General features: G+C 41.6%; 1 protein-coding gene across 6 annotated transcripts in view; it reads right to left on the reverse strand.

The window, feature by feature from the left end:
* The window catches only part of NRP1 (neuropilin 1), a 158428-nt gene that overhangs the window by 74983 nt on the left and 59280 nt on the right, over positions 1–24165 (reverse strand). For all 6 annotated transcript variants that reach the window (XM_055275097.2, XM_055275096.2, XM_055275098.2 and 3 more), the window contains exons 3-6: positions 18802–18983; positions 11502–11729; positions 4104–4259; positions 1907–2073 (exon numbers count right to left, since the gene is read on the reverse strand). In XM_055275097.2, the coding sequence (XP_055131072.1) occupies positions 1907–2073; positions 4104–4259; positions 11502–11729; positions 18802–18983 (733 nt within the window). The remainder of the gene's footprint in view (positions 1–1906; positions 2074–4103; positions 4260–11501; positions 11730–18801; positions 18984–24165) is intronic.

Below are 24165 nucleotides of genomic sequence, written 5' to 3' on the forward strand. Positions count from 1 at the left end.
ACAAGCGGCTGGACGTTGTGAGGAACACATTGGGGGAAGAAGGCACAAGTGGCTGATCGTCGAGAGCCCACCGGTGGAAGAGCACACCAACAGGTACCGGCACAACGACGTGGAGTTTGACCCGAGCTGTTGGAGAAGAGTCCAGGAGAAAACCATCTCCCTTCCGGCTCCCCCATCAATAAAACCTTGCACTCATTCTCCAAGACCACGTGTGATCCGAATCTTCCCATACACCAAGGCAAGAAACCCTGGGATACAGAAATCCCTCTGTCCTTGTGATAAGGAAAGGGGTCTAATTGAGCCGGTGAACACAAGCTGCCTATAGACGGCAAACCAAAAGAGCACCTGTAACACGCGCCCACTGGGGCTGCGGCTGTAAACATTCAGCCTTAGACAATGCCGTGGGTCGAAGCCCCACAGCCTGCCCATCTGTATGCTCCCCTAGAGGTTTCAGCAGCAGGGCACTGAAGAAGCGAGCCACACCCCTACCGCACGCCCTGTGAGGGACACAAGGAGACCTTTCCTGTTTCATTACCATGCAAACATGCTTAGTGCTGCAAAATGTAAGCTTCCCCCGAGAGGCACATCTGTCAATCATACTGAACTGCTTGTTGGTTTGGGGATGTGGGAAAACAAGTTACCAAGAACTATTTTGACACTGGCAAATTCATTTCGTTTCTGACTTAATCTAGAGATGGATTCAGCAATCCCAAGGTAGACGTCTCATCTTTTCTCACCCTCTACATATTTCTCGGTGTTGGAGGTTAGCATGAGTTCAGTCTCCTGTAATAGGCCATTTCACTTTAAGTGTATGTTAAACTAATATTGACCTTTCCAAAGTAAAACAAAATCTGGTATTTGTGCTCAAAAGACTGAAGGAGCAATAGATGTGGAAAGTAGAGGATTAATCATCTTGTGGTTCTTTTTTTTTCTTGCTTAGAAACTCTCTCTGGGAATTAGCCATTTTATATCTAGCAATAAACGTAAGACAGGCTCTGACTATTCTCCTGAAAAGGAAGCCTGGATCCTTCAGCAAATAATCTTTTGTATAATTTGCCCACAGTTTAACCCACAGATCCAGCTATGGATGTTTCATTTAACAGTGAGTGAAAAACTCAGGACTGTCGGCATCAGGCCTTTGGGTGGGAATACCCAGATATCAGGGTTGGGCAAGTGGGCATCAGGAGTGGTGCCGGGGATGAGAGGGGGTAGATTAGATGGCTGGAAAATGGGGTCAGCGGTGGGTATGTGGGGCTGACGAGGTGTCTGTGGGGATATGTAAGTGACAGCAGGAAGGGAATGCCAGAACAAAGCGAGGAAAGTAGAGGTAGCATCACTAATGAGGACACAGATGTGTACATTTCATGCCTAAACATGGATATCTCGTCAATGGAGAGTGCCTTCAATCAAACCCCTTCTTGGATGTGTGCTATATAGACCTACGTGGAAAAACACACTCCAACCTTTCCTTCCCTTCTCCTACCCTGAACAAACAGAAACCTATTCCTGGAAACAATTATTTCATACACGTTTATAAACAGGATTCATATATTTCATCCAGGAAATAAAAACATGTCAAAATAGGAAGCCCATTAACAGACAGTGTGTAGTTGGGAAAAATCAGATCTTGGAGCTGTTATCAAAGTGAGACACCTGTAGTCACATTCTTGGAAGAGTAGTATATAAGTATCTGAGAAGATAAATGCGTTTTCAGGGATGTCATCTTGGGCCAGCTTTTCTCTGATCGTGTAGTGAGGGGCTCATTTTGCAGTGATTTATACTTGATGGCTGTTAACCTATCTTCTCACTGGAGGCCATTTGGCACAGTACCACTTTCTTTCAACAACCTCTCTAGACGGTCAAAAACTTATTCAATCCTAGATAGGCTTGATCTTATGCTGCATACCTGTATCCACTCTCGGTAGGAATCTTCTCCGGGAGTCCACCCGTTCTCAGGGTAGTTCAGGCGGGAGCGCTCTGCAGACCAGTTGGTGCTATACTGGGAAGAAGCTGTGATCTGGTCAGAATGAATTTCTCCTGATTCCATGCCCAGAGCTTCCATACATTTGAAATCTGAAGGGAAAAACAGGGCCCAAAGTCATCAAAACATAGGGGATTTAAGATGCATTTTTCTTTTTTAACTTGATAAACCGAAGAGTTCTTTCATTCAAAATTCTTTAAAAAAAGGTAGTAAGGGACTTATTAGAATATAGCACTGATACTTGGATTTTCATGGCAATATTTAAAAATACTATGAAGATCATACAGTGATTATTACAAATGATTATTACAGCGATTACTACAAAAAGACTATTTGAAATTTACCAGGAAACGATGAAAATTCTGATTTATTTTCACAGTTGAGTGTGTGTATCTATGACTCTACCTGTCACATGGGTACACACAAAAAGTTGTATTTAAAATAAAATTTTTGTATTGAATTATTTCTTTTAATATCGAAGAGAACTGAAAAAAGACTCTGTGTCTAGTTACAATTCATACTTAATGGACGGTGGATGTTAACTCCCTGTCTTTCAGATTCTACTGTTGGCACCCAGACCACCTCTTCCTGACTTCCTTTGTTCTTATGCCTCGCCTCTGGCCTGATCATGACTATTAACATAATTAGTTTATTAAAACACACAATTATGCACTGGGGGTAAACTGCACTGTCACATGGCCCCAAAGCACCACAGTTTTAGAGCATAAAATCATAATGCTCACAACAGTGACCACGAAACATCAAAATCTATATTCACTTAGGCCTAACATCCTCAGTTTGATGATACTGGGAAAATGAGCGTTCAGTTTTAGGAAAATGTTAATCCAAAGTACACAAGTGAAAAAAAGCTTTAGAGATTAAAGGGAAGATTCTCAACCATCCAGAAAATCTCAACTAACCAAAATTCCCCATTTTCTGAATTTTCTATCAATAACAGATAAGGTTTTAGGGCATACAAGGTTTTCTTGCAGTGGCTTCATATTTTTAAGCTTAGGTTTGTTATTTGTAATATAACGATTATTTACAGGCACAGAAATACATAAATCAATTAATCAAATAAATAAAATACAAATAAGATTTTGAAATTTCACTGGCCTCTTTATTTTCCAGTGAGATATGGTGTAGAAGATATGAGCATATCTGTAGGATACCTCTCTAAACACCCCTTGTCCTCTCCCTATGTTACTTTACAGCCTGGCAGCTAGAGCTGATAATTGCACAAACAATTTATTCTTTGTTCTTTTTTGTTGTTGTTCTTGAGACTGGGTCTCACTCTGTCAACCAGGCTGGAGTGCAGTGGCATGATTATAGCTCACTGCAGCCTTAAACTTCTGGGCTCAAGCAATCTTCCCATAGCTTCCCAAGTAGCTGGGACTACAGGCACAATCCACCATGCCCAGCTAACTTTTCAGTTTTTAGTAGAGTCAGGTTCTCATTATATTGCCAAGGCTGGGCTCCAACTCCTGGCCTCAAGCAATCCTCCTGCCTCGTTCTCCCAAAGCACTGGGATTACAGAATGAGCCACCAGTCCTGGCCTTATTCTTTGTTCTTTCAGATTTTTTCTTGGGCCTTTAAAAGAGCTAGAGACCACAAAAACTTTGAGGAAGGGTTGAGTTAACTGAGTTTTTTAACAGAATACAAAAAACATAATGGCTTCCCCCAGCATCTTCCACAACCAAACCACTGTGCATTATCCACACTTTGTGACTGCTCTGTTGGTGAACTACTGCAGATTTGTTCTTATTATCTGGGATAGATGCCTGTCCTCTTATGATGCTCAGCCTTGTATGCATTTGAGGATGCCAGGTAGATGCTCTAGTCACATTTCATTGTTTCAAGGCACTATTTTGCCATTTCCCACTTTCTCCCATAATTTCAGAGGCTCCCAAGCAGGCTTCTCACCCACAATTTTATGAAGAAAGCACACCAAACAGTTCTTCCTATTGATATTCATAAAAAAAACCATTTAAAAGAGAAAAACAGACACCTGGCACCCCAGTTCACAAAACATTTCTTTAGTGCTTCATGTGGCCGCAGGTGTGTGAGCAGGAATAACATTGAGTATTTACCACAGGGCTTTGCAAAATGAATAACCACTGACCTTCTGAGATACTGCTCTGCAAGACACTGTAGTTTGCTGAGAAACCTTCTTTTGCTATTGCGCTGTCGGTGTAAAAAACCATGGAGAGAATGCCTGATGAGGATCGGATTCGACCTGGTGTTTTCTGTCCACAGTAACGCCCAATGTGAGGGCCAACTGGAAAGGGAGGAATACAGACGATGTCAAAATGTCTTTTCTCCTGCAGCAGATGCAAGAATTACCATTTACAAACACGGGCCCCAGCAGAACCTAGAAGTGTTTTCTAACCCAAAGCAAGGCTTCCCTAAGTTAATTGGTTTGCTGTGAACATATTGGATTGGGTTTGCGGAGAAGATTTTAAAGTGTACTCAGAAGGGCAGTAACAGGCATAACTGCATTCCCCAGTGAGCAAAATTGTTTTCAGGAACAGAATCAAAATGCTTGCTTCAATTGCAAAGAATGAGATTTAGGCTATTGAAGTGGCACCTTGGTACCCATTGGCAGGGCAAATCTGTATACACAGCCCAGCGCCAAAAGATTCCTGCTAAGCCATGGTCACTGAGGTTTCTGAGTTACCTGTCCTTGCCTCTCTTGCCCTAGGGGGAGATTCAGGGGAGGCTGATGTCCAGGGAACCCTCTGGTCTGATCAGTCCCAGGGGTCTGATCCACGACTGACCTGCAATTGGCTTCCTCATGCTATCTTTTAGCCCTGGATTCTTATTATGATAAACATTACAGGCTTGGACAAAGGACAATGGATTATGTCCTACTCAGGGCTTTATGTGAAGACGAATCATTGTAACCATGTAAAAAGTTGGAGACTACATATACCAATAATTTATACATAATGACAACTTACAATCTGAATGAAATAAAAATGAATCTGTCTGACTTCTGTCATAGTTTTTTCTCTCCTAAATCTGAGAGGTGACTTGTTTCCAGTGACCAAAAAAATCACCAAAAGCAACCATTTGATTGTGCATACTAGGAAAAAAAGTGGACTTGAGGAGGCGAATGATTGGGAACACCCACTAATTTATGTTAAAGTCAAATTGTTTGATGGCTGGGTGCGGTGGCTCACTCTTGTAATCCCAGCACTTTGGGAAGCTGCGGTGGGTGGATCACTTGAGGTCAGGAGTTCGAGACCAGCCTGGCCAACTTGGTGAAACCCCGTTTCTACTAAAACTACAAAGATTAGCCAGGCGTGGTGGGCAGTGCCTGTAATCCCAGCTACTGGGGAGGCTGAAGCAAGACTCAGGAGGTGGAGGTTGCAGTGAGCCGGGATCGCACCACTGCACTCCAGCCTGGATGACGGAGCAAGACTCTGTCTCAGAAAAACACAAAAAACAACACAACAATTTGCTGTTTGACTTAAATTGGCCACACCTTTGTTGAAGTGCTTTAAGCAAACCCTGGCAATGAGTAAACTGGAAATTGCCTTGGGAAGAGTGTAGAACCCCCCTGGATGGTGAATCATTTCCCTGTCCTGATCATTGACAAGTCACACACAAAAAAAGTCCCTCTTTTTCTCTAGGTTTTTTCATTGCACATATGGTAAAAACATACCAGATGGTTTGGGTTTAGAAGGACAATATGGTGTGGACTGTTTTCCCCTCCAAGAAATCCATGGTTCTGTGCGTTTCAACTAAGAATGATTGCTGTGTTTAAAGAAGCACATTAGGTGGACATGTCCCTGGAGGGAGAGGTCTTCAACAGGGACGTGGTGTTTCAAGGCCAGTGTGTGCAGTTTGGATGCGGGATGTGGCTGATGAAGGCCAGTAGAGACTTCAAGTGTGGTTGCCAAAGTGAACCCCACAAGAACTGGTCTCCCTGAAGCCTCAAGTACCAGCTGCGTTCCTAGTAGGCAGCAAATCTGATCCCCCATTGTGTGGATTGCACAGATCCTTGGCTGACAGGTTTTCAGCTCTTGGCCAATTCTCTTTAAAAAAGAAAAAAAAAAACCCAAACCCAAACAAAATAAAATAACTATAAAGTAAACCAAAATGGTTCACCTATTTGAGTTAGCACAATGGGTTGCTTTGAATAATACCTGATAATTTCTCGATGTGTTGAAAATAATGGAGTTGACTGAATTCAGAGTTTTCTCTCTATTGCAATCCCTCACTCTTACTCCAGGCACCACACAGTTTGTGTGCATAGACTGCTTTATCATGAAGAAAATGAGGAGGATGAGCCAGTGAGGAGGACTGATACAGATTATCCACAGGGCATCACGCTGTCAAGGACAATAGCTTTGTATTATGGAAGCAAATTGTGTTATATTAGATTTCTCAGTTGGCAGAAGAAAGCATCTCAGAAGATGAAACTCTTGCTGCTTTTTGTCTCTCTTCAGCTTTAATCCTGGCTTCTGACTCTTCTACAGGTAGTGGTTCTTTGCTATTTAATAGATTTTCTTCATTCTGGATGTGGCCCTAGTAGTAATACAACACTTTTTTTTTCTTATCTCTGGAGCACGAAGTTGTCCATAACATACACATGAAAATACCTTGCTAGAACCATACACTTAAGTCTTTACTTTCCTAAAAAAGAATCTCGTTTCTGGTCTGCAATATTAAAAAAAAAGGCTTAGAGTCCATTCAGACTTCCTCACTATTTTTTCCCTCATTTAAATTCCATTAGGGTGGCTTCATGATGTTTTTTCTTTAGTTTGTGGGCAAATGTTTACAGCCCTAATCCTTGGGGTCGTTCTCTGATCGGCACAGCCGCTGACCTCCCCCAGAATACAAGCTCGCAAGCAAAGCTGTGATCGCCCTGTGGAAGCTCAGGCGGCTGATCCTCCCCGCCACTATCACCCAATTCCTTTGGGGAGGGCGGAAGGGGAATCTCTTTGAAAGAGAAAACAGAAGAGAACTTGTCTGATGCAGACTTGCAATTTAGAGAGTCTCCATGACTCACTGGTTTATAATGTTTAAGACATGCTGGGTAAATCTGCCTTCTGTCCCTAGAACATTGCCCCCGGACAACAGCGTGCCACTCTCTTTAGGAGCCCTCAAGATACGAGAGTGAAAGGGTTTTTCGACTATAATACAAAGAAGTATTGAATTTTCCTGAACAACAGCGAGACCTTAGCCTAGCAAGCTAATGCAATATTGATCTGAGCGAGAGTGGATGAAGTACTCTTATCCGTCTCGTGTGTGTGCTCATTTGTGTATTTACATGAACACAGCTATTGGATTTCCTATTTCTGTTATTGTGGACCCAAGCGCTGAGGAGATGAATGAAAATGGTCACAAAAACAGAAGTATAATTCAAAAATTGAATTATTGCAGAATTTCAGCAAGCAACATGTGCCAAGCTTCAGGGAGAGGAGAGCCATAATGATCATATCATATCAGATGTGAAAGGAATATAGTATTTGTGCTGTTTAAAGATATGCCTACAATGGGCAATGGTGATCCCACATCCTTTGCATTTTCCCATTAATCTCTCCAATAATTATAACCTTATCTTAGAATCAGATGATTTGGCTTTTTGCCACTTTTTATGTGAAAAAATAAAAGTGCTGATCTACTAGGAAGAGGTACTTAAAATTTTTTTTTTTCTTTTTTAGAGATGGGTGTCTCAGTCTGTTGCCCAGGCTGCAGTGCAGTGGCGCAATCATAGCTCACTGTAACCTAGAACTCCTGGGCTCAAGTGATCCCCCCACTTCAGTCTCCTGAAGGGCTGGGACTCTAGGCTCATGCCACTCTGACCAGCTAATTTTTAAATTTTTTTTGTAGAGACGGGGTCTCATCTCTTGATGTTGCCCAGGATGGTCTTGAACTCCTGGCCTCAAGCAGTCCCTCCCACCTAGGCCTCCCAAAGTGATGGGATTACAGGTGTGAGCCACCACACCTGGCCTAAAGGTATCCTTTTAAAATGAAGTATTTTGAATAATAAATGAAAAAGGGATTCGTTTCAAAGGTACAAGATAGGCCGTCTATACTTTTCTGAAATTAATAGACTTTTTGGTGTAGAATATCTGGAATACCAAAAATACATTTTGTAGCTTTTCCCCAGAAAAAATCTGGCATATTTATATCTGTCTCTTCTAAATTAATCTTTAGAAGGTTAATTAAATGTTAAAGTAAATAAAAAACAAGCAGAACTCAATCTAGCTTTTATGAAATGTATTCCTGAAATGGTTGATAATTTTTGGAACGTAGGTAAAATTGCAGTTCCAGTCCCTTTCATCTAGCTTTTATGAAATGTATTCCTGAAATGGTTGATAATTTTTGGAACGTAGGTAAAATTGCAGTTCCAGTCCCTTTCGCCAGCTGAGGCAGAGGGCTGACGTCATCAGCACCGATGTGATGTGAGCTAAGCATTCACTTCCGGCCCCATCATCCATCACCAACACTTCCAGCATCCACCCGGGCAATGATGCTGCGCTTTTGATCTTAGCCCATATGCAAACCTCCACCAATTTTTTCTAAGTTGCTACTTGTGAATCCATACAGCTTCAAACACAGTGATAGATGGAGATGTGTGATTCACAACACGCATGCCTTGAATTTTGAGTTCTGGAGTAAACTGCTTTTCTTCAAAGTCAATTTGAATCAATGGGTAGCTTTCAATTACCTAGTCATTTAATTCAATGTTTATGATAAAATCCAACATAAAATCACTTGATGGTTAAAAGCCTTCCCCGCCTTCTGGTTGTTGTTTTTGGAAAGGATATTAAAGACTAAAAGCAATTTTGTTGGCAGAGGAACTGTGTGTGTTGAACTACTATGACAAAAATGTTTCTAGTGCCATTGACAAAAAAAAAAAAAAATTTCAGGAGGATGCAGTTTTATTTTGCCTAAAAAAGAAAACTGTTATGCAGGTGCAGGCTGAATGAGGCCAGGTAAATATTAACAAATATACAAATGCATTCTTCATATTCCAAAGCCAGTTTTCCCTGGGAACAAGTGAAAGGCACCATAGTTTAAAACATGCGTAAATTGCAAGGCTGATAACTCTTATTGTTAATTGTTCCTCGATTCAACTCAGTGATTTTCTAGAGCCAGAAAATTACTACTTTGAAAAACCCTTGACACTAATAACAATGTGCCTTCTTTCTGAAAGTCTTCTAAATAAGTTGGTTGATTGGACCTCTTCTTCAGATGTCAATTTAAATGAAAGTTCTAGAAAGGAAAGCTGCAAATTTGGGTTGTGAACAAATAAATCCATTGTAAAATGTTCCAACTATTGTTATAATATTATTATAATACTGCTTTGCTAATTATCAGATTGAATACTTGGAAATCAGTCAGAACTCTGTTTGGGAAAATCTCATTATTTAATAAAGGAGTTTTGATAAGATGATCATAACTCTGTTTATATGGTAAAAGAGCAAAGGAGATATTAAACTAATGTTAACTCACCCATTTATTCCAATGGCAATATAAGGCTTCTCTAAACCTGGTTTTTCTCTAATGCTGTTTACTACTGAGGAACATAGCTAAATTGAATCACACTAATAATAATGTCATTTCAAAGACTAAGGCAATCTCCTTTACATTTTACTTATTCCTTTTTTGAAAACAGATTCTCGCTCTGTTCCCCAGGCTGTAGTGCAGCGGCCATGATCTCGGCTCACTGCAACCTCTGCCTCCCAGGTTCAAGTGATTCTCCTGCCTCAGCCTCCTGAGTAGCTGAATTACAGGCACGCACCACCACGCCCGGCTAATTTTTGTATTTTTCTTAGAGACGGGGTTTCACTATGTTGGCCAGTCTGGTCTCGAACTCATGACCTCAGATGATCCACCTGCCTTGGCCTCAAAGTGTTGGGATTACAGGTATGAGCCACAGCACCTGGTCTACATTTTACTTATTCTTCATGTACAATGTATTTAAATATTCTTTTGAGAATAGTATCTAACTCTGTTTTACAGATAGTTATACATCTCCTAACTCCATGATGGTGAAGAACTTCCAAGCCATCCTCTCTGATCTGTGTAATGTGTGTTCTCTAGAGAAATCTTAATATTAAACCAGACTAAACACAAGACAAGCAATGCAGCTGTAACAAATTATTGGATATTATCCCCCTCTGTTCAGAATTTCACTGTGTATTTTTGCCATTCACCTTCTAATTCACAAGACTGGAATGGAAAACTTTCATTTAGATGTCCACATGGCTATTTCCTCCACCTCCTTCAAATCTTGGCTCAAATGTCATTTTCTTTAATAAGGTCTAACCTCGAGCGGGCACAGAGGCTCATGCCTGTAATCCCAGCACTTTGGGAGGTCGAGGCGGGAGGATCTCTTGAGGTCAGGAGTTCAAGACCAGCCTGGCCAACATGGTGAAAACCCGTCTCTACCAAAAATGCAAAAATTAGCTGGGTGTGGTGGTGTGCACCTGTAATCCCAGCTACTTGGGAGGCTGAGGCAGGAGAATTGCTCAAACCTGGGAGGCGGAGGTTGCAGTGAGCCGAGATTGCTCCACTGCACTCCAGCTTGGGTGACAAGAGCAAAACTGTATCTCAAAAAAAAAAGTCTAACCTCACCACCCTATTTAAAATTTCAACCTATACCTTCCCCCTCCTAACTTCTCATCCCTTGACTCTGCTCTACTTTTTCTTGCTTTCATTTGGGGATATTTGTTTATAGCACTTCTCACCTTCTAACATTTCACGTGCATAATTCATTTATTTCTAATGTGCTTTGTTTATTGTCTCCTTCTACCTGGCAGAAGAGAAACTCCAAAGGGCAGCATCTTTCATTGTTTTGCTTACTCTGTGGCTAGGATGGTGCCTGGTAGATGACAGATGCTCAGGAAACATTTTTTAGGTATATGAATGCATTTAGATGATAGGTCAATGACTATAAATGATGTATTGAGGTGACTCAAATTCCCTAAGATGAAAAATCTGTAGAGAGTGTACAGGGAACCTGTCTAAATTAGGAATGCCCAAACATTCTCACTCCTTTTCCAAATTTTTATTTTGTAGCATAACAGATGCATAGTTTAGCCTTAAAATTTTATTAAGTACTCAACCTGTCAGGTCCTTGGTCTCTGCATTTATAAAATGAGTGGTTTGATGTAATGGAATTACTAAGAGCCCATCCTCTGACAATCTGTGAATTAATGATGAGTAGCCAGGTCAGTGGATGAGCAAAATAGTTTAGTGAGAAAAACTATGTGTTCATCTCAATTATATCACAAAAATAGCTAAAAGAACTTTTGTAATCTTTCATGGCCTCAGCTTCTTATCTTTAACATAAAGGAATTGGACTAGATAATTACTAAGATCTTCTTGAGCTCAAATATTTCATCACTGCTCTGAATAAAGAGAGTTTTGCTTTGTTTTCCAGTGTCCTTTAGAGGTTTTTTTTTTTTTTTATGATTCATGTATCATGACACTTGTAAAAGAATCCTGGTGCCCTTCCTCCAGAACCTTCCCTTTTTGGGGTGCTTCCTGTCATTCTTACCATCAGGGAATCCATCCCAGATTTCTAGCCGGTCATAGCGACAGAACATCCCCCCTGGAGGATTTGAGTCAGGCTCCAGGTCAAAGCTTTCAAATTCCAGGATAATCTCTGACATCTTTGGTGCAAAGACAATATAAGTGCATTCAAGGCTGTTGGGATATTTTTCAGGGAATCCGGGGGACTTTATCACTCCACTAGGTGTTGTGTAGTTCTGGGAACATTCAGGACCTATGAGTAGAAGAGAAAAAGGAGTAAAGTGAAAATCCCACTTAAACAACTTCCCCAAGAAATAACCTGGGTAAAGACAGAACATCTTTCTAATAAAAGCCCTCCAGTATAACCACTGTTCTAATCATGTATTAGTCAGCCTTTTCATATTAGTAAAATGGGCATGCAAAGTCAAGTTCAGATTTATTGTGTTAACCTTAGCTTTCCATTTGTATGGAGCAATTTAAAGACTTCTGCTGTTGCAGGGAAAAAAATGACAAATATAAAATCATGTGGGAACAATGAATGAGTAAGCTGCAGAAATCTCAACAGAGCCCTAGAGAAATAATTATAGCCCCTTCAAGCTTAAATCTTTAAATCTTGAGGCTGACAGCCCTTTATTGGTGAAATAGAACATTTATAAAGGCAAGGGAGAGAATTCAGTGGAGGCAGTTTGGGTTTCAGATTCCTACACCAGTGACTCAGTAACTCTGCCAGATGTGACCTATGCCTCTTTGACAAACAAAATGTGAAAGGTAATTCGTACATGTACCAAGGGTGAGTGACTCATTCTGAGTGGTGTTGACACAGGTGGGCTGGTAAAGTGTGGCTGTTAGTGAGGGCACGATAAACTGTGATTACAGGCTATGATGCCGGAAGTCACCTGATATCAATGCTGACATCCTAACCTTCCCCGAAGTATCAGACACAGTATAGTATGCCATTCTAAAATTGCATGTTAATAGATGTGTGTGTGTGTGTGTAATGCATATATTTATAATGTGTAATTTTAATGACTGTTCACTACCACCAGGACTTTACAAATTATGGTGATTTGTCATTGAAATTGGTCAAGAGCATCCATGCATATAGTGCAGGTTGACCTTATGCCTGTATGAATGACTCCAATTTCAATTCATGGTAACCAGCATAAGGTGGTTGGTATTCGCTACACAATTCAAAAACCGCCCTTCTCGGCTGGGTGTGCACTACGGCTCATGCCTGTAATCCCAGCACTTTGGGAGGCTGAGGTGGGCGGATCACCTGAGGTCAGGAGTTCGAGACCAGCCTGGCCAACATAGGGAAACCCCAGTCTCTACTAAAAATAGAAAAATTAGCTGGGCGTGGTCGTGTGCACCTGTAATCCCAGCTACCCAAGAGGCTGAGACAGGAGAATCACTTGAACCTGGGAGGCAGAGGTTGTAGTGAGCTGAGATCACGCCACTGCACTCCAGCCTGGGTGACAGAGCCAGCTAGACTCCGCCTCAAAAAACAAAACAAAACAAAAAAAAAACCCAAAACTGCCTTCTCTACCAACATGAGCACATCAGCTCAGTCCCTCAATACCACCTGCTGCTATGATCTTCAAATAGCTACACTTAAGACTCTTGTGAATCAGAGAAGTCTTTATCCTTTTGAATTTCAGGATCAAATCTGGGGTGTTCAGTTCAACAACTCTTTTCCTGCACCATTTTCTCACAGTGGCTTGAAGGCAGATGTGATGGGGCCCCGGCAACAACATGCAAGGATTCAATTCTAAATAAGGTGATTTGTTGAGATTGTTCTTAACTAAACATTCTCTCAAAGTGCCAGGCAACTAGAGGCAACTTATTAGACATCAATAGAGATTAAAGTTAACTAGCAGGTCTCTAGGTTTAGTGATTCAGGTCAGGAGGCTGAATACTGACGGAGTGCATCTGGCAGCCTGTTGAGAAAACAAATCAATCCTTTCCTCCTCATGCACATATTGGCTATCCATGGATCCATGGCATTGCAGATGCAGAAGAATTCTTAGATGGGCCCAGTAAACCTGGTCTGCAGAGGTCTGACTTATTTGAAATACCTCTCAAACCTTCTTGGCCATGGCTCACCCTTCACCATGAGAGCTGCCAATGCTTATCTATTTGATTCTGGTTCAAAAGTTAGTAACACGTGGCAATTCGCCAGGTCAGTTCCAGGTAGAGATTATGACATGTGCTGTATGGTTTATAATCTTAGTTTCTAAATTACTCTGGTGGCTTCTGAGATGACAGCGACTATGCTCATTTGAGTCATTTATCCACAAAGAAAAAAATATATATACACACATGATATTGGGGACCCTTTAGGATTTTATATCCACAGTGTAGAAACAGTTACCCTGGAGACCTCCAAACTCCTCCCTGGGGAAAAAAACGCTTTGGCTACATTCTTGTAAGGTTTATTAGTATCTACATGAAACAGCAAGGTTTTATGCAGATACTAATATTTTCTCCTTCTTAAAAAGATCAAAGGTTTTGGTTCAGATTAAGATTTATTGAGAAAAAATGACAGGAATTAAGATCATACTTTCAAAAGCAAGTGAATTTTGGTGCTTTCACTTTGCCCTTGTCATGCTATGGAAATGATCCCAGGTTTTCTCGTGTATTTTGACAAAACATGGGGACATTCCATGGGGTAATGGACGAGAACTGGATGGAGCCCCAGGAGACCTGAATCCCAGTCCTGAGATTCACTCACCCGCTGTGTAAACTTGGGTGGCCTCTCAACCTTTCTGGTTCTCAAGTTCTGCACATGACAAATGGGAGTTGGACTTTAGAATTTGAAAAATAAAATCTCTTCCAATTTAAAGATTCTGTAACTTCATATTTTCTCCACTATACACCAAAATTCGTTTTAATATTTTCCTTATTCACTGTTGTTTCAGTTTACCATAGTTGAAGAAGCACTTTCTCCCAAAAGGACAATGGCAGAAAAGGGGTTAAGAAAGTCCATGGTGACTACACATGATAGTGTTTGGATCTGTATCCCCACCAAATCTCATGTCGAATTGTAATCCCCAATGTTGGAGGTGGGGTCTGGTGGGAGGTGATTGAATCATGGGGGTGGATTTCTCATAAATAGTTTAGCACCAGCCCATCTTGGCCTTGTCCTTGCAATAGTAAGTGAGTTCTCATGAGAGCTGGTTGTTTAAAAACGTGTACCATCCGGGCCGGGCGCGGTGGCTCACGCTTGTAATCCCAGCACTTTGGGAGGCCGAGGCGGGCGGATCACGAGGTCAGGATATCGAGATCACGGTGAAACCCCGTCTCTACTAAAAATACAAAAAATTAGCCGGGCGTGGTGGCGGGCGCCTGTAGTCCCAGCTACTCGGAGAGGCTGAGGCAGGAGAATGGCGTGAACCTGGGAGGCGGAGCTTGCAGTGAGCCGAGACTGCGCCACTGCACTCCAGCCTGGGCGACAGAGCAAGACTCCGTCTCAAAAAAAAAAAAAAAAAAAAACGTGTACCATCCTGGCTAACACGGTGAAACTGTGTCTCTACTAAAAATACAAAAAATTAGCCGGGCGTAGTGGCGGGCACCTGTAGTCCCAGCTACTCAGGAGGCTGAGGCAGGAGAATGGCGTGAACCCGGAAGGCAGAGCTTTTAGTGAGCTGAGATCGTGCCACTGCACTCCAGCCTGAGCAACAGAGTGAGACTCTGTCTCAAAACAAAAAACAAAAAACAAAAAAACGTGTAGCACCTCCCCTCTCTCTCTGTCTTGCTCCTGCTCCAGCCATTGTGACATGTGCTTCCCCTTCGCCTTCTGCCATGATTGTCAGTTTCCTGAGGCCTCCCCAGAAGCTGAGCAGGTGTGAACATCAGCTTCCTGTATAGCCTGCAGAACTGTGAGCCAATTAAACCTCTTTTCTTTATAAATTACCCAGTCTCAGGTATTTCTTTACAGCACTTTGAGAATACAGGAGATGAGCAGGAGTGACGCCAGCAGCCCTGGGTGCCTAGGAGTAAGTGGCACTCACACAGGCATTTGGAGTTAGTGAACATGAGCTTTCCTCTTTACTTGTAAGAACAGGAGTAACTTGTATAGCTATAAGGAATGCCACCATTTAGCTGCCAAGGACAATAAGGATGGAGAGTAATAACAGTCAAGATACTCTCTTCGGAATTATTATTAAATGCACAAACTCTCAATCACATAACATATATCAAGTGACCAAGTCTGCTCTCTGTAAATGGCACCCGCCCCCACCCCCCAGCCCCCTTGCACTGAGACCCATAGGAAACAGCAGCAGCTTCTGCCAGCATCTGGGCCTGAAGATCAAGGGAAGGACGGGAACCGGGAACAGAGATCAGTGGGGAGGCTTGGGTTTCCTAGAGAAATCTCTTTAGGCGATTGGAAATAAGTGTAGGGCTGGTGGCCCAAAGTTTCAGCATCTGGGAAGAGCATGTAGAAGGAAAACAGGGGCTCTTAGGAGGAGAATGAGAGCAGTCCAGCATGGCTCCAGGAGGGCAGGAAGAAGCGGGGCTGGCCTTGTTGACTGTCAGGCAAAGATGAACCTGGAGCAATGCAACCCAGGGACTCTGGAATGGCCTAAATGTCTCTCAGAACTGTGACCTCACACCGGAAACCTCAAGGCCATTCTGGTTGCATTAAACTATGATTAGTGTAATTCATGTGTTTTCAGGAAACTTGAAATTGCTGCATCCTGAAAGAAGTGCTATATTTTCAAAAGAATAATGATCCATGAATTCTATAATATCATTAAACGGCTTTTGAGGAAAAAACATTCATGACCTGTGCTTTTGTGTGTGTGTGTGTGTGTGTATACATATATATATGTTTTCATAAATGAATTATATTAATGATTTTTATGCAGATGATGCTAAGTTTTGAGCAGGACCTCAATCTTGCCCAGTGGGGTGGCAGAAACCCACTGTGGACGTTTTGAGGACAGTGGCTTCCTGCCTGTTGGAGAAGCTATGAGCAGGATAGAGTCACATGGGAGGGCCACAACTTCAGCCTATTTGGTTAATGGCAGTGACGTGGAAAAGAAGCTGAGAGTCTTTGAGACCTTTGGATGAAAATTAAAAAGCAGTGGATGCCATATTGGATGTGGGAAGTCAAGAAGAGAAAGAACAAAAGAAGACTTCAAGTCTGAAGGATGGGCTTGGAGAGCAGGACAGGAAGCTTTGCTACATCTGAGACCAACAGATACGTAGGGAGCTGAGTTCCTTTGGAAGGAACACAAAGAATTCTTCATGAGTTAGTGACAGATCTGTCTTTTCTCCTTCAACTGTCTTCAGATCTCTAGGAAAACTGAAAATAAAAGGCTATTCCTAGCCCCTTTTCTGACACCTTTGTCTTTGATAGTGCCATATACAGGTAAGCAAGCAGGTGTAGATGTGTGTGTGTACATATACAGACACATATAATATGACTTCTATAACAAGTCAAACAGTTTTCATCACTAAAAATATGCACATCCATCATCTGTTTATGCTGATGTCGTATGTATACTATTATCTATACGAAAGGTGTTCTAAGTACTTATGTGCTTAGATGAATTTCTCTCCATCTATTCCCTATTTATGTGGTGTCAGAGCCAAACATCTTTGAAATGTAAAGAAGTTGTTGCAACGTTTCCTGGAGCCCCTAACAACTCCCCTTTACATTTTTCTCAGTTATCATGAACCCAGAAGACCGAAGGCTTTTGAAATTGATGTGGTTAGATTTTTTTTCTATCGAAAAAAGCTTTTTCTTCTGTATTCCAAGACAATACATTCAAATCTTGATCCTCTGTCCCTGGATTGGCTTTCTATACATTAATGCCAACTTAAAAATGTAAATAATAGGAAGGCTGAATTTCACACATAAAAGGAATTTATAGGCTGTTGCTAAAAACAGTGACATCCAGATAAAGTTACATGTTTGTTAATTTATTACTTTTAAATTATTTTTAAATTTATATTTAGAGACAGGGTCTTGCTCTATCACCCAGACTGGAGTGCAGTGGCACGATCAAGGCTCAACTGCAGCCTCCAACTCCTGGGCTCAGGCAATCCTCCCACCTTAATCTCCCAAGTAGCTGGAACTGATTACATGCATGCGCCACCATGGCTGGCTAATGTATTTTTAATGAAAGAAATCAAACTTCAAGGATAGATCAAATTACTTTTGAAGAAGACAGACAAGAATAAATGCTTTTTAAAAAGCTTATGGAGTGTATACCTTATAACTGAGGTCCCCAACCCTCAGACTGCAGACTGGTACCAGTTTGTGATCTGTTAGGAACTTAGCCACACAGCAGGAAGCAAGTGGCAGGTGAGCAAAGTTTTGTCTGTATTTACAGCCACTCCCCATCACTGGCACTACCACCTGAACTCCTCCTCCTGTCAGATCAGCAGCAGCATTAAATTCTCATAGGAGCACAAACCCTATTGTGAAATGTGTGTGCAAAAAATCCAGGTTGTGCACTCCTTATACGAGAATCTAATGCCTAAGGATCTGTCACTGCCTCCCATCACCTGTATATGGGACAGTCTAGTTGCAGAAAAACAAGCTAAGGGCTCCCACTGATTCTACATTATGGTGAGTTGTATAATTATTTCATTATATATTACCAAGTAATGATGATAGGAATGAAGTGCACAATAAATGTAATGCACTTGAATCATTCTGAAACCATCCCCCAAACTCTGTCAGTGGAAAAATTTTCTTCCATGAAGCTGGTCCCTGGTGCCAAAAAGGTTGGAGACTGCTGCCTTATAACACTGGCCAACACTTCAGATGGGTACAATTTTGATTGCTGAAATACATTTTTTTTCTATTTTAAATACACTTCCTCCATACAATGGGTAATTTACCTTTATTTAAAGTACTTCCCAACATTTTTATAATGAGGATATATGTTTTACAAAAGGATAAAAGCATTACTCCCGTCTTCCTTTTCACTTTGTCTTTCGTGAAATCAAACAATGTTAAATAAATTTTTTTTTTTTTTTTTGAGACAGAGTCTCGCTCTGTCACCCAGGCTGGAGTAGAATGGCCTGTGCTCGGCTCACTGCAACCTCCACCTCCCAGGTTCAAGTGATTCTCCTGCCTCAGCCTCCTGAGTAGCTGGGATTACTGGCATACACCTTCATGCCTGGCTAATTTTTGTATTTTTAGTAGAGACTGGGTTTCACCATGTTGGCCAGGCTGGTCTTGAACTCCTGAGGTCAAGTGATCCACCTGCCTCGGCCTCCCAAAGTGCTGGGATTACAGGTGTGAGCCACCACACTCGACCTAAATGAACTTTTAGTCATCCTTGTTCTACCGTAAGCTATTCACTCACCTCTCTTGAAAATTTCATAACGTATGGAAAATCCTGCACCATGTGTTTCATAGTCAGAGACAAATTTGATAAAAAGAAATTGTCCTGAAGACACAACAGGAGGAGGGGCTATCTTTCCACAGAACTTTCCCCTAAAATGTCCATTTTCATTTTCTCCATCGAAGACTTCCACGTAGTCATACCTAATACACAAACATGGAAGAAAACATTAGGTTGGTGAGAAATGCCCTTTTAATTTCAGTAATTTAGACACCAGCATCATCTAGCATAGTGTGCCAGGAAAAAAAAAAAGTTCTATCTGCATTCATCACTGCATTAAATGGAGGGAAAAAAAATCTAGCAAAACGAAATAATTAAAATGGACTACATCATGTCTGTATACATCTGGCAACACACAACTATTAAGAATAATGGTGTCCATTATACTTGCAGACAATGTCAGTTAAAGTAACCAATTAAAAAGAAAAAGAAAAATCTCATGAGCACAATCCTCTATTATTAAATTGTGTTCCTTTGTCTATGGTGGTGGGGTGTCAATACATAATGCTATGCATTCTTTTCAAACTGTGAAGTTCTTTTATGAATTCAAAATGTCTCCTTGGCTGGAGCTTTCTATGAACAATACTTTGATTTCTGTGAGCGACCCTCTAAACATATGGCCACAGAATAATAAACAGATTCTTTACTATTTAACTGCATTCCACCAAACTCCAGACTTCTTTGAAAATAGTCTCTCAGTAGCCACATCCAATAGTTAAAACACAGATTATCTTCCCCCAAAAGACACTTGCATCCTAGAGCGTAATTTCTCCCAAGAAAAAGTTTAGTTAAAGATGGAAAATAACTTTGTTTATACCCACTAGTCTGAATATTTAACGGAATATCATTGTTTGAGTCTTTAAAGAAATCTTGTTGTTTGAGAAAGAAACGCTTGATACCACAAAAGTGATGAGATTTAAACTTCAGGCTTAGTAATGACACTAAGGATACAAATCGTAAGGAAAGTGACAATAAAATATTTCTAGAAAGTTAACACAGAGATAAGAGACAGTTGGATCTTATTTATCTTTAAAATGTACAAAACCATCACCAATACACTAGTGTCTCCTAGGAAAATAAGAAAGCTTTTGTTTATTTGGTGTTATATATTTCTTCGTAGCTTGCTCTTTCTTCTCTTTTTATTTACCAAGTCACCTAGGAGCAAGAGAATCTGATTCATCTTCCATTTTTCTTCTTGAAATGACATGAAAACATTACAAGGCATTCATTTCCAACCTTTATTTTATTTCTGTGCTTAACTCGGTTCAAAAGTCCTGGGATATATTAATTTCAGGAATGGCTAAAATATGGCAGTAACATAAACTGTATCTGGCAATTTAAAAGAGATCAAAGTGGGGGAAATCTTCATGATGCCCAATGTCATCTTTAACAATCTCTTCTCAAACTGCCCGGGACGCATGACTTATGTTTACATAAAGTCTCAGGAGACAACTGCAACGATGATATCACTAGTTAAAGTGGACAGCTTAAGGCTCTCTAAATTAAAAATGACATTACCTCATCAGTTAAAACTGTGTGCCAGTTTTGTGTATATCAAGAAGAAAATAAAGCTGACATTGATGGAACTAAGCATTAACATATGTGAATTATTGTATTAACTGCATTTCCTCTGCTACATATGATGCTTCCAGTAGTAGATACTTGGCCTGCTAACACCACCGTCCCTTTGCAAAACTGTGGAAATACACAGAGCTATTGTTCATTTCTCCATACTTTGGGAAATGCTTTGCATATTAAAAGAAGACAAAGGAGAAGGAAGAGGAGGAGAAAGAGGAGGAGGAGGGGAGGGAAGGAGGAAAAGGAGGAGGAGGAGGAGGAAGAAGAAAGCATTATGTTTAAAATCCTAACTAGCCTTTATAATCAATGGGATGTAGCTGGAAAGAACACCATCTCTGTATTCATTAAAGCCCCACAAGCTAGCATTTATGGAGTAATTCCTTTTATCTCTACTGCTTCATTGACAAGGCAGGTTTGCATGTTTCGCCCCACGCTCTCTTATAATTTAACTGTGATTTGAACTTTTGACTGTGTTTGGCCTGGCGACGGTGCATCCAGCTCTGCAATATAGGCTTTTTACTTGAATCCTGACATGGTCTGAATACTAAGTGGTCAAATTCTAGCTCATGTTGCCTTCCAAGCACAAATAAGAGAGGTGGGTGAGGCATTCTGAAAAACTAAGGGCATTTCTATCGAGGATAGGTTCCTCTCAGGTAGCAGAGAACTCAGCTAATATAGTGCCAGTGGATTGCAACAGGGAAAGAAGCTAGTATTTTAATTCACATATCCTCCAATAGTAAATACTAGGCGCTCCTCTTGGCAAAAGTAGAAGATATTTTTAAAAGTATGTGTGGGGTGGTGAGTGGGGGGTGGGGGGGTGGGATTAGAATCCCTTCCCAGCAAGAAATAAGTCATTGCACAGTTAAGTGCCAATTTTAGGAAATTGAATTATTCAGGAATACTATAGTTACATTTGTAAACTGGAAGGCTGCTATCGTTTTAGCACTTCCCTTCAAAGTACTATCCAACAGGGCCCCAAATAGTATCACAAATAGCAGCTCTTGTAAATATTCAGGAGCGTGTACTGCGCACAAGTTGCAGAGGGGAGTATTGCCAAAGAAGTTAAGGAAGCAGCTTGCGTCTCCCTCTGGAGTTGATACCAGCTCCGCTCGCTAAGTTTCGCACTGGCAAGCGTGCTGCCAGGAATGCAGCTGGTGTGCCAGTATCCCTCCCTAGAGACTAAACGTGTCACCACTGCAACGCACCCAGCCTGTATTGGCCTGAGGCCCAGGATCCTGAGTTTGCAAATTTCGATCCCGAAGCCGGCTGCACATTGCTCTGTTACTGTTGCCAGTGTGGCAAACACGACATTGCTCCGGATGTCAGGATCCCCAGTCAGGACAGCACAGCAGCCCGGCAAAGGTGAGAACGAAGGCATCTCTTTGGCTCTCATTCACTCCCCCTGTTCTAGCCGCTGGATGAGAGCTGGGAATTACGTCCGAGGAATTTAATTCATAAAAGCTAGAGGAGGGGTCAGAGAGTTGACCCCTCTGTCTGTCTGGGTCCCTGCTCTGGAAAAAGAAAGCTCCAGTTCACAAGGAGGCTATGAATGGGTCCAAAGGGAACCACCGTTCTATGCAGGGTCTTTTTCTCTCTGCTCACATACAGACAGGGCTCCCATCTGGGGAATGTCCCTCCCCAGACCTCACCCTCCCCACTTACCACCCTCGGAATGTAAACATGATGTGGATTTTTTAAATGTTCAGAAGACAACCAACCCCTCCCTTCTCATTAAGGCATCTTCCCATTATTTTTCTTAGATTTTCTACCTTAAACCTTCCCCATTCTATAGTAACAGTGGTAAAGTAGGTGAACATTTACTGCCAAGTAACTCAAAGATAGATCTCTGCCTAAACCCTTTTGCAATTAAAAGGTACTTTGCCACAGTTTCAATGTTAGGGTGTAATCCACCAGGTGGTTGTTTTCATGAGTGTCCCTGGCTCTAGAATCCACGCTCCTCAAGCTAAAAGCCTATTGGCTCCATATTTCCCCAGGCTCACCCTATCTACATAGAAGCGGGTGGTGAAACATTTTGAATCCTAACGGTAATCACAGGTTAGGTTTCCCAGAAGAGTGCTCAAAGAATAAAGATTTCTTTCTAAGAATTCTTAAAAGGATTACCTAGAGATTTTTTTTTTCTTTGGGAAAGTTTGAATTACGGCTTTAGGAAAATGGCCAAGTAAGGGGAAAAGTGATGAGAAGGTGAGAAATGTATTCAGTCACCAAACAGCAGTGTCTGAGGCTTTATAGGTATGCGGTGCTGAACAGATGAATAGTGACTTTGCCTAAGTCAGGTTTTCTCTGGTGAGTACAAGTGACCCCTGACTCTCTACGGTGGAGATGGTTAACGGAAAGGAAGCTATTCCTCCACAGGGTGTTGTCTGGCACTGTGAGCTACTGTCCCAACCCCCCAGGCTTCTGGACATTCTCACATTATTAGGAAGGGGGATTTGAGGCGGTGGTGTCTTTTTAATCTCCTTCCAAGAGGCTCTCCCCCCACTGGCATAGTACATTAATAATGGAGAAATATGACGCCTGACATCATAAGCTGGAGTGAGAAATGATGTTGGCGAACACAATTTTCACCTGCAAAAATGTGTTTCTGTGGCTCTTTGGTTTATTTTGCACGAGGCATTAATAGCTATTCAAACTGAACAACCTGTAAACGATTGCTGTGCTGCCGTCCAAGAATTAACTTACGTATCCCCCAAAAGAGAACAGATTTTTCTTCCAGAGTATTAGAAAGAGGATTTGGAAATAAAAATATACAATGGTGGAGCTAGGAGGAGCCAATTAGTCTGCACCTGTGTTTCTGAGTGTTTTTACACGAGAGTCGTCCCCTAATGGTTCTGGCTTGCTTGCAATGTTCTAATCATGATGTAGGAAAAGTCTTAAAAGAGTCATAGCCTCTTATTTAACAAAAGCATGTTTTAGAAATCTGTTCTAAGCGAACAACCCAAAATAATGTCAAATACCATGGAATATTATTCAGCCACTAAAAAGTGTGTTCAGCTCATGCCTGCAATCCCAGCACTTTGGGAGGCCAAGGCAGATGGATCACGAGGTCAGGAGATCGAGACCATCCTGGCTAACGCGGTGAAACCCCGTCTCTACTAAAAATACAAAAAATTAGCTGGGCATGGTGGCATGCACTTGTAGTCCCAGCTACTCGGGAGGCTGAGGCAGGAGAATCGCTTGAACCTAGGAGGTGGAGGCTGCAGTGAGCTGAGATGGCGCCACCGCACTCTAGCCTGCGCAAAAGCGAGACTTTGTCTCAAACAAACAAACAAACAAACAAAAACAATACCAACAAAAAAAACGTGTTCAGGCCAGGCGTGGTGGCTCACACCTGTAATTCTAGTGCTTTGGGAGGCTGGGGCGAAAGGATTGCTTTTGGCCAGGAGTTTGAGACGAGCCTGAACAACAAAGCAAGAACCCCCAACCCCTTCTCTACAATTTTTTTTTTTTTTTTTTTAATTAGCAAGGTATAGTGGCTCATGCCTGTAGTCCCACCTACTTAGGAGGCTGAGGTGGGAAGATCACTTGAGCCCAGGAGTCTGAGACTACAGTGAGCTGTGATTGTGTCACTGCACTCGAGCCTGGTCAACAGAGCAAGACTCTGTCTCTAAAATTAAAAACAAAACAAAACAAAACTCAACAAAAGTTTCTTAAATAACAGGAAAAATGCTTATGATATAATCAGTGAAAAATCAGAACATAAAACCCTATATACAGTATATTCTCAAC

This window comes from Symphalangus syndactylus, chromosome 4, assembly GCF_028878055.3.
Source record: "Symphalangus syndactylus isolate Jambi chromosome 4, NHGRI_mSymSyn1-v2.1_pri, whole genome shotgun sequence".
In the NCBI taxonomy this organism is placed as follows: Eukaryota; Metazoa; Chordata; class Mammalia; order Primates; family Hylobatidae; genus Symphalangus; species Symphalangus syndactylus.